The sequence below is a fragment of the Desmodus rotundus genome, chromosome Y (genome assembly GCF_022682495.2).
Source record: "Desmodus rotundus isolate HL8 chromosome Y, HLdesRot8A.1, whole genome shotgun sequence".
Lineage (NCBI taxonomy): Eukaryota > Metazoa > Chordata > Mammalia > Chiroptera > Phyllostomidae > Desmodus > Desmodus rotundus.
In genome coordinates, this window is record NC_092332.1 from 1840038 (window position 1) to 1857236 (window position 17199).

At 59.2% G+C, this 17199-nt stretch overlaps 1 protein-coding gene across 4 annotated transcripts; it reads right to left on the bottom strand.

The window, feature by feature from the left end:
- Positions 1-69: 69 nt before the first annotated feature.
- LOC139440576 (probable bifunctional dTTP/UTP pyrophosphatase/methyltransferase protein) lies at positions 70-14839 on the bottom strand. Of its 4 annotated transcripts, none has more exons than XM_071220368.1 (13): positions 14550-14839; positions 13559-13717; positions 12779-12826; positions 12569-12633; positions 11791-11852; positions 11430-11538; positions 10290-10659; positions 8260-8422; positions 6968-7152; positions 6291-6423; positions 5351-5494; positions 4239-4361; positions 70-3727 (listed from the first exon to the last, which is right to left on the bottom strand). In XM_071220368.1, the coding sequence occupies exons 1-13, from the start codon at positions 14640-14642 to the stop codon at positions 3513-3515; spliced, it is 1869 nt and encodes a 622-aa protein (XP_071076469.1). In that variant the 5' UTR covers positions 14643-14839; the 3' UTR covers positions 70-3512. The 4 variants fall into 4 exon arrangements, with proteins under 4 accessions (XP_071076469.1, XP_071076470.1, XP_071076471.1 ...); XM_071220369.1 differs by having other exon boundaries at positions 13586-13717; positions 14550-14838; XM_071220370.1 differs by lacking the exon at positions 12569-12633.
- Between the last annotated feature and the right edge of the window lie 2360 nt (positions 14840-17199).

A 17199-nucleotide genomic window follows, 5' to 3' on the forward strand; every position in this document is an offset into this window, starting at 1 on the left:
ATGCCCCGCCCCTCCCAGCCGCCGCGCCCCCGCGGGTTGCCCGGAGCCGCCTAGCGCCCGCCCCGCGTTCTCGTGCACCGCACCCATTGGCTGAGGCCCCTTCCGCCCGCCGCGCCCGGGGCAGGTCCAGAGCCGGGCCCCGCCCCCGCGCGCTGTGTACCTAGGGGCTGACAGGCCACCGTGACCTTGTCAAGGTCACGTCGGGGCCCGGAAGAGATGCGAGAGGCGGCAGTGGAGCGGGTTAGGGAGAGGCTGGGGGTCGTAAATATCCCACCCGGGAGCCCTTCTCGCCCGAGGCCCGGGAGGACCGTCCGGTTGCGGAGCCCAGAGTTGGAGCCTCCCGACACGTGCTTTCCGAACCCCGATCTCAGGACCCCCCGAGCCCCACACCCGCCCCGCAGCCCGGGTCTGCAGGGCCTGCCCGCCACCTTCCCCGACACCCTGGCCTGTCCGGTGTCCATCCGCGTGGCCCGCACGACCCCGGCCGCGGAGGTTCCCGAGCCCTGACACCGTGATCCCTGCAGACTCCGCTCCGGGCCCTGGGGTCCCTGCGCCAGGCCTGCGGCGGCGACATGGGCCCACCCCTCCCCCAAGCCCATCACACTCATCCTCTCAGGCTCGCTGACCCGGGAAGCCTCTGAGACTCCCTAGCTTGGAAACACTGTGGACGTTTATCTGCATTGCAACCAAATGTCATTCATCCTCACCAGCTCACGCTCACCTGCTCACCGCGCCGCCCCCGGGAAGCCCCTGAGACTCGCTAGCTTGGAAACATTGTGGACATTTTATTGCGCTGTCACCGAACGGCCCACAAGTGCCTTTTGTCACTGGATGAATTTGTATCAGATGCACCACATGTATCAGATGGATCACATGTATCAGATGGGGTCACAGCAGCGCCAACGCCAAAAACAGCTACTCAGTAGCGACTCAGAAGCAGGGATTCTTTCCCTTCCCTTCCTCTTTGTCATTCGCTTCTTTTTTTTTTTTTTTTTTTTTGGTTTTGCTTTGTGTTTGTGTGTGTCCCCACCGGCAGGTGAAATCTGCAGGCCCTGGGCGGATCATGGGCGACGCCGGTAAGTGCCAGAGGCGCCCTGGGCCGGCTGTCCTCGGTGTCCTGGGACGGCCCAGCTGCGTCCTGCCCTGACCTCAGGGAGCAGGCGACAGGTGGGGGCGGGGCCTGAGGCGGGCAGGTGCGGCGGCTGGTCTTTCTGGGGAAGTGGGAGGGCAGACGGGGCACCCTGGCAGCAGGGCAGTGGGCATGCCTTGGAGGTGCTGGCACATTGCTGAGGCTTCACCTGGAAGGGGTGGGGAATGTGCCCACGGGGTCCAGTGCAGGAGGCTGCGGCCACCCTGGGGTGCTGGGGCAGCGGCCAGGGAGGTCGTGACTTCTGAGCGGGAAAGGAATTTGCTCCGTAGGCTGTGCCTCTGTACTGTGGATCGGAAAAGAATCCATCTGCCCCGGGTTTTATCCCAGGACCAGCCTGTTTGGGCGTGGAGGGGCGGGCAGGCCAGGGACTCTGGGGACATGTTCACTCCCCACTTGGCCAGCAGGGGCAGCAGCCCGAGCTGCTCATTCAGGATCAAGTTGGTTGGTGTGTCCTCACACCTGGAGCTGGGTGCTCCTGCTTCAGTGGCTGTGGCAGCTTTGTGGGCAGGTTAACCTCTGCGTGATCCGTCCATCCCCTTCCCCAGGCACCTACATGGCCAGGCCCACCCACCGGTCACCACCGCCCTGCTGGCGCCTCGCAGCACCCGAGGGTCCCTGGATACGGGGACCTGACAACCAGATGCTTCCGGAATGGGAGAATGAATGAAGATTTGTCTCTCTTGCTGACTGGGCTCAGAACACGGAACCATAGAAAGCATTGCGTGAGGGGCTTAGACTCACACAGAGACCTACTGGGTGCAGGGCAGGGAGCGGGAGACGAGATTCCCCCCCACGGAGACTGGTCTCCCCTTCCTCAGCACTGTCCCCAGACTTAATGACAACTTGCACAGGGTCAGAGATCAGCACCGGCCGGGCCACCCGGGTACTGTGATTCAATCTGTGTCCCCGGGTATTGGAAAGACATTGAAAAATGCATAGTTGCATTTTCCAAAACGGGCCAGGGGCAAGTTTTAAATACATCACCTCTCAGGGGAACACTGAGAACCAGTCATGAAGGGGATGGCCTGAGACACGGGAGCTGGGAGCCAGGCCCTGCCTGTAAGCTACCTGGCCTGCTGGATGGCCAGCAGGGGGGCGTGGTGTGGGCACCCATGGGGACGCAGGGGGAACCTGACAGGGAAGGGGAAGGGCTGAGGCCATCTCAACACAGGTCATTTCACTAGGGCCTCATCCCCCAGGCTCTTCCCCACCCCCACCCCCACAGGGCACCCCATGCGCCCCGCCGAGACAGCCCTGTGTCCAGGGCACACCCACACCCCCCTGAATGAGCAAAGGAATGAGGGAACTACACCCCAGGGCAGGGGTCAGGTCGGGCAGCGACCCCCCCCCTGGAGCTCCCTGTGCATTCCTGAAGAGGAAAACCCTTTGAGGAGGGAGACATAGGTGAGCGCCCACCCCACCATCCCTTCCGAGTGGTCTCAGGGGACCCGGGACCCTTCCCCAGTCCCCACACGCGTTACCTGGCCCGCCACTCTCCAGCCGGGGGTCTCCCGTGGGTGGGTCCTCCGCTAAGGGCACACAGGTGAGTGGAGGTCCGAGATGGCCATCCAAAACTGTGCATTCGTGGGTGTGTGTGATTATGTACACTGTACGAACCATATGTGTGTGTATCTCGTACAACACTTTCCAGACTCCGATAAAATGCGTTCTCACACAGAAAGCCACGTGAGTGTAAGCTGTGTGTCTGACAGTCTACTTCAATGGAGATGGAAGGGGTGTCTGGAGGACACAACCTCTCTCCCTTACCACTGCCTCCCGCTCACCAGTGTGCAGGCACTGTCTCAACCTTCAGCAAACACACACTTTACCGAAACACAGTCCCAGCTGCAGAGTTCGGGGGCATGTCTGGTGAACAATCACCTTCATCCCATGAACCTCACCTGCCTAACCTGTGAGCTTCTAAGAGGCTGTTTAACCAGTGGGGAGGCAGAGGAGGACGATCCCCCACAGGGGTCAGCAGGACAGGACAGCTGTGAGGTCACAGGGTCACAGACGACCAGCTTGGAACATGAGAAGGGGGAGGAAACGCACAGGCCGGTGGACAGAGGGCGGCGTGGACGTGGCCGCTGCTCTGGAAGGAGCTGGCCAGGAGGCCCCCCTGCCGGGGCCCCCACAGAGGACCAGTGGCCCGGCATCGTGGAGGGAGGGACCTTGGTTGTTGTTGCCCTTGTTCCACATAGTGTCCCAAACAAGGTCCGAGAGCCAGTGATGGACACGTTCTTTCACCTGGGGGGTGACACCGGCCCTTGCAGCAAAAACTCCACCGGACGGGCCACATTTGGAGACTGTGGGCCGGTGACCTCCCGGGGGAATGACCCTGTGACCAGTGTCCTAGTGGCCGTCAGACTCTGGTGGCCAGGACCGCGTCCACGATGCTCCCGACGTATGCAGCCCGCACGTTGGCAAAGCCGTGTGCCTGCAGCAGGCTGCGGTACTCGCTCAGGGTGCGCTCGCGGCCCAGGGTCTGCACCAACATGTTCAGCGACTGCACCACGGCCGCCCGGGCCTCTCGCTTGTCCTCGCCCGGCAGCATCTCCAACACCAGGAGGCCGCCACCTGGGGGCACGAGAGCAGCCGCTGGGGTCCTGCCCAGGGACGCAGGGGAGGGGGCCTCAGGGACTCCAGCCCTCATGCAGGACAAGCTGCACACAGATCCCGCCAGGCTGGGGAGCCAAAAGGGGACACAAAGAGAAACAGACAGACACACATGGAGAGACAGGAAGACAGGGACAGAAGAGAGAGGCATAGGAAGACACAGGGAGGCACAAAGTGAGAGACAGACAGTGAGCAGGGGCGAAGGAAGGGAGGATGGGGTGGTAAGAGGGGCGAGGGCAGTGAGGGGTGCCTGGTGCTCTGCGGGGAGCCGCCAGGGCTGCCCTCAGGGAACGCCCTGCATAGGACACAGGGGGGAATTTGTATTATGGGGGAGCCCCCGTGAGCCCAGTGGGGACCACGTGACAGGATCCTGGACCCCAGCTGCTTGGAGCAGCAGCAGTACCAGCCGTGTTTAAAAAAATGAAATGGTCTTTTTGTGTCTTAAGAAAGGAACTAAGAGACACAGCCTCACCTGGTTTGCAGCTGCTGGAGATGCGGCTCAGCAACTGGTGCACCTTGTCATCAGACCAGTCATGGAGGATTCTGCAGACAATGTAGAGGTCGGCCTCCGGGAGCGAGTCTCGGAAAAAGTCCCCTGGTTTTAACAGCAAATGAGTCATTCTGTCAGGGACTCGAGAACCAGTTGTCCCCAAGACGGAAATGGGAGGCATCGCCTCTATACTGAAATGAAAAGGGAGGCTGCTTGCAGTGGGGTGAGTATGTCCCCCCAAAAGACATTCTGTGACCTAATGCCACAAACCGCAACCATATGGAAACGGACTTTGCAGAACGGAAGAGGGGAGGATCTCAGAGGAGGTCGTCCTGGGTCAGGGGGCCCTGTGTCCAATGACAGTGTCCTTCCTTAGAAGAGACAGAAGAGATGACCCAGACCCAGAGGAGAAGCCACGTGGAGACAGAGGGAGGGACTCCTGGAGCCCCCGGAGCTGGAAGAGGCTGGAAAGTGCCTCCCTGGAGCCTGTTTAGGCAGCGGGGCCCTGGGGCACCTGGACCTCTGATGTCTGGTGTCTGGGATGGGAGGTGACGGATGTCTGTGCTTTTAAGGCGCCCAGTTTGTGGAGTTTCTTTTTGTAGCCATAGAAGAAAACCCATACCCAGAGAAAGCCATTGAAGAAACAACATCCTGGCTGTACAGTTGGCCAGGGTTACATTGTTACTAGGCAGCGAGGGCAGCTGCCTGGGTCTGCCCTCAGCATGGAGCTGTTTTTCTTGTTATTCCTCACATGACACAGTGTAACAACCCCACACAGCGCGGAGGACATTGTGTCAGCGGTTATAAGTAATGTAGACAGGATTTGACGTCCACAGGAGGCAGTGCGTCGCTGAAAAAGTACTCAGTCATCTTAAACAAAGGACTCGAGTGCTGAGGATTTGCTGCTGGATGGGGGTCCTGGTACCCTTCCCGGGTGGACAAGGGACGGCTATACAGATGGAGGTGAGCACAGCACACAGGGACACACATACACTCCAGCACAAACACACACCCGCAGATGCACACACAGGGGCACACTCAGGGTGAGAGGTCAGCCAAGTGCTGACCAGATGGAAAGGCACAGAACCACTTACCTGGCACGAAGCTGACCTGCCCTGTCTGTGGTCCAGCGGGTTGGAAATACACAGCGTCCTCGACGACCTCTGGCAGGTCGAACACGGTCACCTTCAGACCCGGGTACTGCCGGGCCAGCTGGTAGGCCAGGGCGCCTGTGCAGCCTGGGGGTGAAGTCACAGACTTTACCACCCGCCCTTCCCAGCACTTAGGGATCCCTGTGTGAGACTCCAAAGTGCGACTGACGCAAAACCGAGCAATGTTCTAGAACGTGGATGAATACCTGTGCTGTGAAATAAGGCCACGGGTGCAGATGGCTGGTGTCCCTATGGGCCTCACAGCCTCCCAAGATCAAGAACACACAGGTGAGCAGTGAGTGGGGCTGGGCACTGTGTCATGAGGGAATCCTCAAGGCAAGATGTAGGGGCATCATAACCTTCCCTACTCCTTTCTGCTGTGGGAACGCAGATGTGATGGCTGGTGCTTCAGCAGCCACTCTGGGTCACCAGGAGGAAGGGTGTGCAGAGAGAATGGGGAAATGCAAACTGGCAGCTCAGGAGTCCTCTGGGGACTCTCATCCCATTACAGCCCCTGGGCAGGTGTCTGCTCCTCCTCCATCCTCCATCCTGGGTGAAGACTGGCCAAGGGTGCACTGGAGGGCGTGTGGGGCACCAGCATGATGAGTTGGGGACAGGGGGTCCCGTTCTCTCCCTGACTGCGCAGCCACCAGAAAGGGCCCCACAACCTGTGCTGGGGGCTGGTTGATCCCCAGGACCTCCTAGTGGTTGGGACCTTCTGCCCAAGCCCAGACCCAGCCTGACCAAATCTGAGTCCTTGGGGTGCTTTTTAAACAGATAAACCTGTTTTCAGTCTTGTAAGCAGGTGAAGCCCCAGTGACTTAATCCAACAAAAGAAGTGCACGGGGGCTGGTGGCACCAATTCCTGGTGGGGAGTCCTCACCTCCCAGGTCACAGGCAGAGGAGAATCGGGACAGGTCGAAGGCCGTGGCCGCCTGGCGAGCAGCCACGTTGATGAGGCCGTGCATGGCCCGCATGAACTGCAGCTTCTTTTCCTTGTTCCGGTAGAAGGAGTCCTGAAGCAGAGCAGGGTGTGAGCAGACAGGCACACGCCAGGGGTCCTGCACTCGGGCGGCACTCCTAGCTGGCACGTCCCTGGCACAGGGGCTCAGCACAGCTCGGGGGTGGGCATAGGGCTCCTCAGGAGACACAGCAGTCTTACGGGTCAACCCCAGAAGCCTCTCTGGAGGAAGGGGACATGGGGACCGTGGGGACAGGGGCCGTGGAAGTGCTTGCGAACTGGGGGCTCCTGTGTGATGCACCAACTCATGGGAAAACAGCGTTCTGTCTGTTAGACGGCTGGACCACTTCCTGAGGGAGCCCTGTCTGTCTGGTCCTCTACTCCCCGGGATGCCCTGCAGCTGCGACCAGCCCGCACCCCATGGACCCGTGACCCCACTGTCTCTCCCAGAGTGGCATCTTTCAGTACTCCTGGCATCTAGAAGGGAAAAGCTCAGTGGCTTCCGAGAGTCCGTGGCCCCCCAGGCTGGACAGGGATCCTGGCCCCAGGGGTCCTTTCCCCAAATCCACACATGGAGGGAACACCCTCAGTGAGGCCACCTGGAACGGGTCGTCCACTGTGATCTGCAGAGCCCTCTGGTGCTGGTTGGCCCCCTCCCGGATGGCCGACTCCAGGTGGTTGTAGAGGTGCCAGCTGTGGTTGTTGTTGTGTACGGCCAGGCTGTGGAGGGAGTACTCGCCATCCGACAGCAGGTACAGGCTGGCCAGGTCCGTGTTGCTGTAACCTGAAGTGACAGGTGAGGTCCTCACAGTGACACAGGAGCTGGACTCCCCTCGGGATGCACAGCTGATTTGCACGGAGGACGACCACGAAACCATCCCCCTGACAATTGCACGCCGCATGCTGGCAGGCAGCTCCGCAGGCAGCCAGACGCAGCGGGTGCAGGTGCCAATGGAGGTGAGAGTTTCTCCCACAGTAGGTGCCCCCTAAGGGCCCTGGGATGGTCACTGAGCCTGGCTGTAGTCCATCCATCCATCTGCTGTCTGTCCATCCACCCATCCCTCAATCCATCCACCCATCCATCCATCCATCGGCCGATCTATCCATCCCTCCGTGCCCCTATACCGTCAACAATCCATCCATCCACTCCTGTGCCTATGTATCCATTTTTCCATCTCTCCATCAGCCTAACTAGCTACCTATCTGATTTTTCACCCATGCATCCCTCCACCATCCATCCTCTTATACGTTCTTCCATCTATACTCATCCATCCCCCACCCATCCTTCCACCTTTCCAAACCATCCATCATCCATCCATCCATCCTCCCACCATCCATCTGTGCACACGTCTTCCTACTCATCTATCCATCCATCCCTACAAACACTCATTCACCTTCCTATCCATGCGTCCATCCATCCACCCATCCACTTGTCCATCTGTCCATCTATCCATTTATCTTCCTATCCATGCATCCTCCCACCATCCATCCACCCAGCCATCCATTGTACCTGTCCACCCACCCACCCACCCATGTCTCTATCACCGCCCCACCCTGCACCTCGTCTGTCTATTGGAATAACCCGTGTCTGTGAGGTGCACACGGCAATGTCCTGTTTGCACTCCGTCTCTGCAGATCCCTGAGACACACCCTCTGATACCAGAGACATAAGGAGCCGTTCTCGTCACACACGTGTGTGTGCAAACACGCACACACGCCTTTTCCTTTCTTCCATCCATCCTGTGTCTCACCCTCTGGGGGAACAGCCAGGCTTCCGAGGGCAGAGGGACAGTGGTGAGGTTGTCCCTGCCTGGGCTCAGAGGCCACGTTCACTCAGTGACTTGCTTCTGCCTTCTGAGATTCTCTGCAAAACACCTCCCAGTCCCCTTACCTCTGTCTGTCTTGTCCAGGAGCCCGAAGGCCACACAGATGTCCAGCAGGTGTCCAGTTCCGCACTCAGAGGCGTCGATTTTCCTGGCAATGTCCACGGTACTCAGGGGGCCTTCGTCTCTCAGTAAATCAAACACCTTCATCTTGCAAGCCGTGAACAGGGCCTGAGCAGGAACAGCAGGCGTGCTTACGCTTGGCATGTGGCTCCGCAAGGGCTCTTCACCCCCCACAGTGCAAAGGTGGAGGTCAAGACGGGCCAGACCACGCCCCTCACCCATGGGCCTCTCTTCCCCACAGCACAGAGGGTTGAGGCGCCAGCTGGTACCCGCCCTGCACAAGGTGTAGGCAAGTGAGTGCCTGTCAAGCAGAGACCGTCCCGTGGGAGAACAGCCATGTGCAGCTGCTGTGGGCTGAGCTGTGACCACCCGCACCCACCAGACAAGCCCTGAGTGCAGGAGCTCCGCAGGGGACTGTGCTGGACACAGAGGTCCGGGCCCAGGTGCATGGGTTCCCCATGCTGCCCAGGACACATGCGCTCACGTGACCTTGAGAACTGTTACTCAAGCTCTCTCTTTGCCACGGAAAACCCTCTGTGACAGCTGAGGCATCTCCAGAAATGCAAGACACTGAGCTGTATGGAGAATGAATGAACAGGAGGGACCAGACAGGTCACCTGCACTCTGAGACTCCCTGCAGCATTCCTGCTTGGTCAGTAAGCCTGGCCAGGGGGAGGCCTTTGTGACGTGAGGTAAGGAAGGGCTGAGTGGGTGCACAGATGGATGGGAAGATGAATAGATGACAGACGAATACAGGGACGGACGGTTGCACTGATGGGCAATGAGTGATTGATACACAGGTAAACAGACACAATAGATGCGTGGATGGATGGATGGACGGACGGATGGGGGGATGGTTGGGGGATGGGTGGATGGATGGTGGATGGATGGGGGATGGAGGGAGGGATGGATGGATGGGTGGATGAATGGTGGATGGATGGAGGGATGGAGGGATGAATGGGGGCTTGATGGAGGGATGGATGGAGGGGTGGATGGGGGGATGGGGGGTGGATGGATGAATGGGGGCTTGATGGAGGGATGGATGGAGGGGTGGATGGATGGATGAAGGGACGGATGGAGGAATGACAGGACAGAAGGAGGAAGGACAGGGGGAAGGAAGGAAGGGTCGCCAGACATGGCGGATGGAAGGATGGACGTGGTAGGCGGATGGGCGGATGGAAAAGTGGATCTCAGACCCATAGCTGACGGATGGGAGAGGGAAAGGGCCACCTGCTGCAACCGCAGCACAGCTGAAACTTGGGACGCTGACTCGTGCTGCAGATCACTGATTGAATTCCTCTTTACGCAAATGAGGGAATTTGAGGCCCAACCCAGCATTCCCCTCTTTCTTTCCTAGGTCCATGAGGTCACAGGAGTGGAGAAGGGGAGGATGGTGGGAGGGGGCAGGCCCGAGTCCCGCAGCCTGAGCCCTCCCACCAAGCACCGTCACTCCCCAGGGGCCTTCTAGGAAATGTGGGAGAACCCAGCAAACTCTACTGTTCCCGGAAGTCCCTCTGTCCCAGCCACCTAGTGGTGGCAGATGATCAGCAAGGACACTATTAGGGGCTGTACTGTGGCTCCAGAAAGATAAGCTGAAGTCCTCACCCAGCTACATGGGAACCAGATGCCATTAGTGAAGGATCTGGGAGGAGGTCGTCCTGGGTCAGGGTGGTCCTGTGCCCAATGACAGTGTCCTTAGAAGAGACAGAAGAGGAGACGCAGATGCAGAGACGTCACATGGAGACAGAGGCAGAGAGGAGAGAGACACAGCCACCAGCCCAGGGACGCCTGGAGCCCCTGCAGCTGGAAGAGGCGGCAAGGACCCTCCCTGGAGCCTGAGGAGGGAGTGCGGCGCTGGGACACCTGGATTTCAGACGTGTGGCCTCCAGGACACACAGAGCACGAATTCCTGCTGCTGTTTTGAGCCCCGATTGTGGGCCTTACTCACGGCCTCCCCCGGACCCTAGTGCAATACCTTGGACACTTTGTAGCCATCTATGAGTTCCACGACCGGAGTCGGGGGCAGGCTCTCCACCGTGGGTCTCCGACCTGCGTCCTTCGTGTCCTTCCCGCCCTCGGCCCAGGGCCGGTCGCGGACCCCCTGAGCCCCTCCCTGACTGGACCCTAGGCCCTCCACGTCGCTGGGGTTGTCAAAGGTGTCCACGGCGGGGATGGAATCTTGTTTCTCCCGCTGCAGGTCCTCGGGGCGTGGTGGATAGAACAGCTCAGCCAGCTTCTTGCAGAAGCGGTTCAGGGGGAAGCCCACCACGTTGAGGAAGTCCCCATGGATGGACTCCACCAGCATCCCACCCAGGGCCTGGATGCCGTAGCCTCCGGCTTTGTCCCTGAGTGTGGGGGTGGGGTGGAGGGACCAGAGAGAAGGGGAACAGAGAAGGGGAGAGATCAGAGGGCACCTCTATGGGGTCGGGTGCCAGCACCACGGCCAGGGGCCCGTGGAAATCATGAGACCAGCACAGACCAAACCCAGCAGGGGGCTCCAACATCCCTGCCACTGGCTGGCTCCTGCTGGGGCTCCAGCCCAGTGTCCTCCATCCCCCTGAGCCCTGCCTGCCAGCACTGATGAGGGGGAGCTGGTGTCCCATCCATCCCCAGTACACGGCCACTTCTGGGCACCACAGGAAGGACCACACTGTGGCTGTGCCCTGCTGCTGCTGGGGTCCTGGCCCTCACACGTCACTCGGACCCTGCCTCATGGGGGTCCCCAACCCAGGTGTCCCTGTTGCCCATGCTTATTCCTTTTATGGGGGCAGAGGGGCCTTGGAAGCCCCTTGCTCCACCCTGACCGAGCACCCGGGACTGGTATATCCTGGCCCTTCCACTTCTGTCCCCAGACTCCCATCCATGACAAGGCTGGACCGTCATGTTTAGGGCACAAAGACCATGCCCTGCCTGTGCCGCAGGTGACCCCCCCACCCCCCGGTGCTGTCCCTGTGGCCAGTGTCCCCTGTGACAGAGAGCAGGTCAGTCCAGCATCTGTTCAGAGCCTGAGCCATGGGAGGGACGAGGAGACCAGCTGCTGGGCCCTCCCTCCATGGCGGGGACTGGCACCATCTCCCCCGCTAGGTCCCTGTGGGGGGCACGGGGAGACACTCACATGGGCTCCCCACTGTGGATGTACTCCCACAGCAGCTCCTCCGACAGCTGCGAGAACCTCACCCGCGTCTCCTCGTAGAACTCCCAGACGTCCATGTCCAGCTTGCCGCCTGCAAGGACAGAGCTGGCCCTGAGGACACGTCGCCTCCACGTCCCCACGCGGGCCCCCTTGCACATGCATCCAGACACGGCACTCGAGGTGCTCAGAAGTAACCCCAGAATTCCGGTCACCCTGACTTCCCAGGCAGGGTGGTCGGTAGGGATGCTGGGGAAGGCACTTGAGTTGTCCCCTCAGGCCCTGGTCATCCAGAGTCCCTGGGACCCTCCTCGACCCTGGGACAGAGGCGGAGCTGCCCTGGTACCTTGGCTGGAGCAGTGGACGATGGCCACGCCCGTGAACACGCTGTGTTCTTTCCCGTTCAGCCTGCAACAGAAGTTACGCCTGTGCGCATGGAATGTCTGGGGCAGGAGCTGAGTGGGACCCACGTCCCCAGTCCCAGGGTGACATTGCATCCCAGGGCCAGGTGTCCCTTGCACTTGCAGCCCTATTCCCCCATCGTCCTGGCCAGCAGGTCTCCAAGGGTCCTTCCCAGACAGGCAGGTGGAGGGGCGGGCTGGGGTGGGGTCACCGCTCTGAGAGTGGATCGCAGCCACGGGTGTTGCTTGCAGGACCCCACATCCAGGCCACCGGGGAGCACAGGGCCCCCCGGAGCGGCGGGCTGTGGAAGGTAGACCCACAGGGGACTGCTTGCTCTCCCAGGGGGAAAGGGACACAGGTCCACAGGACCCATCGGGCCCAGGGCCCAGGGCGGACCCAAAGCCCTGACTCGAGCACCAGCTCAGACCTGCTGGGCTGTGGGAAAGTGAAAGAGGGAGGGGGCTGGCGGGGGGGAGCCCTGCTCAGCGGGATGAATATGGATCAGAATGAAGATCAAGGTCGTGTGGATTTCCACTCCAGTCCCGTCTGTGTGAAAGTAATGCAGCCTAAGTTCAAGATGCTGGGTCTGTGCTCTGCTCTGACCCACGAGGCTGACCAGTGAGGGCACGCCATCACCCACAGGACCAAGGCCCCTCCCCTCACGCCGGGCACTTCCTCTCTGAGGAGTGCAGGTGTCCAGGATCTGGGCCAGCGGCCCCCACCTGGACAGCATCTTGTGGGCGTCTGCCTTGTCCACGGGCTTCTCCAGGATCAGCCCCTCCAGCGCCTGCAGGGGACAGAGAGGGCCGTGTCCACTCCCCATGCCAGGCCTGCAAAGGCCGCCCTGTCTACGTCTGAAACTCTTCTTAAAATTCGAGGTGAGAGTCACCCGGGACATGTAAACCAGGCTGCAGGCCCAGGGTGGGACTCACCACGATAGTGTCCGCTCCGATGACGATGTCAGGGGCCCGCAGGTCTTTCTGCAAGAAATCCGAACTTGGCTTCAGAAACCACGCATTTCTGTGGTTTGGTGCATGGGGACAGCCCCTCTGGTGGGATCTGGGCTAACTTCAGAGAGCAAGGCTGGTGTGTCCCCTTGTGCGGAGCGGGGACAGAATTGTGACCCCACATTCTCCCCCACAATATGTGTTCTCCCTCGTGCTTGGGGTGCTATAACCTACAGTGCAATTATTATCCCAACTGACATAAGATGTTACTATAACATGTACTGATAAGTTACATTAATTCTATATAGTGGAAGATACCATTGTGTTCATTATAATAGGGTGTTATACAGAAACACATAGTAATAGATACATTAACAAAAGATACTGTTGTATTAATTACAATGCTCTAGTACAGCGCAACAATGTAACTCATAATCTATATTGTACAGACGATACTATTAGCTACCATAGTATGTTATAAAGTAACACATGGTAATAGGTAAGCTACACGAATTCTTTACTGTAAATGACACTGTGAGGCTAACTGGGATAGTCTATTACATAGTAACAGAGCAGCAGACCAGCTACGTCAGTTCTTTGTGGCGAGCTGTACTACACAGACGCTGCGTGAACATAAGAGTGTTCTACACTGCGACACTCAGCATAAGTAAGCTGCTCTACTGCACACTGTGATGGGCATTTAGGTAACATGTCTACTTAACACCTGACCCCCTGCCCCGCCACCTCCCCCCGTAGCCCGAGAACCTCAGGCTGCAGAAGCAGGGCCCTTGCCTGGTGCATCCTCCTGGCCACCTCCAGGGCCTTCTGCTTGGCCGTTTCCATGGCATACGCATAAGGTGTGGGGAATGAGGCTTTACTGAGCTTCTCTGTAAACCTGGAAGGAACCACCTCGAACCTGAGCCCCTGCAATGGGAGAAGAGGGGCTGTGAAGGTGTGGGGAACGCAGGAATGCCCAAGAGCATGGGTTAGGTTACAGCCAGTGTGGGTTCTCAGTCCCTGTGCCCAACACTGAACTTTCACCAAGAGTCAGTTCCCACAGGGCCGGGGCGGGGGACCTAGAGGGAAGGACTGTGTGCACCCCGGTCACCCAAAGGCCCCAGGGGCAGTGTTGACAGAGGACTTGGGCACACAGATCCTCAGGGTCAAAGGGCTCCCAGATGCCCCAAAGGCCTATGTTCCACCCGCTCCGGGGCCCAGTGACTGGAGATATACTGCCCGCAAAAACGCAAAGGAAAAAAATGCTGACCTGGCAGGACAGTCCCTTGGGGAGGACAGTCATGGACACTGACACCGAGGGTCCTCACTGTGTGTCCTGACCACAGAGGGTCAGCAGCCCCTCTCCTTGGCGGCCCTACAGACCCACGGGGCTCTGGCCCTTCCCCTCTCCCAGCAGCCCCAGGATAGGGGCAGCCCTGCAAACACACTGGCTTGCCCTGCCACCTGAGCCAGGCCACAGGTCGCCAGACCAGGAGGCCTGGCCTGAAGCCCCTGAGCCCAGATGGCAGAGGTTCCGCTTCCCCAGGCCCACAGACCCGCACACCGCAGCCCCAAGCCCCACAGCCCCTGTCTCCAGGTCTCGGCCTGAAGACTGTGGACTTAAACTTCGTCACCAGCCGTCACCGGGCCCGCGTCACTTGGCGCCCCGTTGTCAGCAGCCCTGGGTCCCTCGGCCCCAGGAGCAGCATCCTCCTGCTCGGCCCAGGAAACCCGACCCCTCCCCGACCCGGACATTCACCGCATTGCTTAGGATCTCCTGGCGGCGCGGGGAGGCGCTGGCCAACACCACGCGCTTTTCCAACAGCTTGCGGATCACCGGGTACAAGACCATCGCGCCGAACCCGACGCCCAGCTCCCTGCGCCGCGAGCCTGGTCCGCTCTGCACAGCAAGCAGCCCACAGCTCCTCAGCCCCGGAAACCGTGCCCCGGCGCCGGAGACCGCGCCCAGCCGTCGGGGTTCCGCCCGGAAAAACACCGCCTCGAAAACAGTTCCGTTTCTGGGCCTGAGCCGCACCGCCCCCCAGCCGGCTCCGCCCCCAACGAATGGTCAAAGGCCCCGCCCACACTCCTGCTGAGCCACGCCTCCGACCCAAGCCTGATCTCATCCCTGGCCTAGCGCGGAACCAGGCCCCGCCCCTCAGAGGCTCCGCCCATGCCCTGGGGCAAATGGAGCCCCGCCCCCGACGCTCGCCCCGCCCCCGCTGGGAGGAGGTTATTGCAGGTTAGGGTCCTTCGTGATCCTCGGGTGGGAACGCGGAGATCGGATTTCCCGTGGGCGCCGTGGGGCGCTCGCAGACGGAAGGAAGCGTATCTTCAGGAGGACAAACGTGGGTGGTGGATGGACAGGCCCGCACAACATCTCCGCTAAGGCGGGTTTCTTGATCCCTGCACAGTGACGTCAGTGTCGAATGAGGGCGGGGATCAGCGAGCGGGACGGGAGCTGCCTGGTGTCCGACCACTAGATGGCAGCACCTGCCCTCCAAGCTGTGATCGGGACACTATGTTCAGGATTCGCCTCCCGTTCGCTGGGGACCGAATCACTGCCCCTTGAGAACCACGAGGAGGGGGACAGACAGATGAACAGACAGATGTGAGAGAGATTCACTCTATACAGTTAGATGTTCAATTCATGGATGATAGCTAAACGGACAGAGAAGGATGGAGAATGGTGGATATTGATGATGAACAGGGAGACGAATAATAAGTAACACAAAGCAGGACAGAAGACATACGTACAGGGTAGACACACAGACAGACTCTGATTCTAAGGCAGGCTCTCAGCCTCCAGGAACCCACACGGAGCCCCTCCTGGGGGACCCCACCGAGGGGTGACCGTCCACCTGCCTGCTGCTCAAAATCGGGCTCTGATTCCCTCCTGGCCTCCCAGGGTTCAGCCCACGTGATTGGGGAGTCAGCTCCCGATTGGTTGCGGTTCCTGTCTCCCTCAAATGTCAGAAATAATCATAATAAATTATTGTCAGATGTATCAGGAACATTCACTATCTTTAATCATTAATACTTAATTATCGTTAACTAGTCAAACAATGCTTAGTAATCGTTAATATTTCTTTTTTGTTTTAGATTTTTATTTATTTTTAGATAGGGGGAGAGAAACGTTAATGTGGTTGCCTGTGAAGCGCCCCCTACTGGGAACCTGGCCCACAACCCAGGAATGTGCCCCAACCTGGAATTGAACCAGCGACCCTCTGGTTTGTAGGCCGGCCCTCAATCTGCTGAGCCACACCAGCCAGGGCTGTATATCATGATAACTGTTACTGTGTCAGTCACTCGAGGGTACGCACAGCACCATTACAAAACGAATCATCTCTGGGTACCGCCCAGGACTCTGCAAAGGTCACAATTAAGGTGTAAGCACCTGCTTCTCAGTCGCCAGAGGGAAGGTGTCCAGGGGCCCCTCTTTGTCAACTGACCTTGAGGATGCCCCTCTCCCTTCTCCATGGGCACCGATGGCCTCTTTGTTTTCATCAGGATGAAGATGGGGCAGGACTCATTTCAAAGACAAGCCTGAAAACTGTTTTTGAAGGACCAACCTGTGAGAACCCAGCCCCTGGTCATTCTTGCAACACCTTGGGGAGCAATGAGTGGGGTCACCTCCCACCAAGTCGCTACCAGAGCAGACGCAAGAGTTGCCTATTTCTACCCAGAAAATACCATCTCATAAGAAAAATAGGTGGTTTATTTGGTGACAGTTGAGATTTACAGAGATTGTCAAGTAAAACAGAGACTTTGCATATGCTCATCACATCCTTCCCGTCACGCTCATGTCCTGTGTTCGTGTGGCCCGTGGGTCCCAGCCGAGACCCCGTGTCTGTCTGCACACTGAGTCCGGGACCCCCGCTGCCCAGTGCGCCTTGGGGGTCCCGTTCGTGCCCGTGCCACCTTACTTGGATGAGCCAGAGCCCTTCATCTTGGGACTGCTGAGGAGACCACGTGCCTGGTGATGGTTCAGGAGGGCCTGTATGTCAGTGCAGCGGCCCCCCAGCGTGGGTAAGGGAGACACTGGGGATGGGCCAGGTCCGCCTTAGGCTAGGGAGTGAGGCAGGGATCGCACACCCACCCTGGGCTCCCCAAGGCGTGGGCTTGGGTCCGATTCCAATCCCGGCTCAGACACTCAGCAGCTCCGGGTGAGGGGTGGTGTCCCAACCTTTGTATGCGTCACTTTGCTCCTCTGAAAAATGTCACCAATGCTCACCTTGTTTTAGTGGGATACAGGGGAGCGTCCATGTGAAAAGCTGCACGCACCCCACTCACCAGGCCCTACCGTTGTTCCCCACTCAGGGGGGGATTTACTTGTGAGTCCCTTATACCTGTCATTTTCAGGAAGAAACTCCCTGATGAATCTTCACTCCCATTTATTTCCACAACAG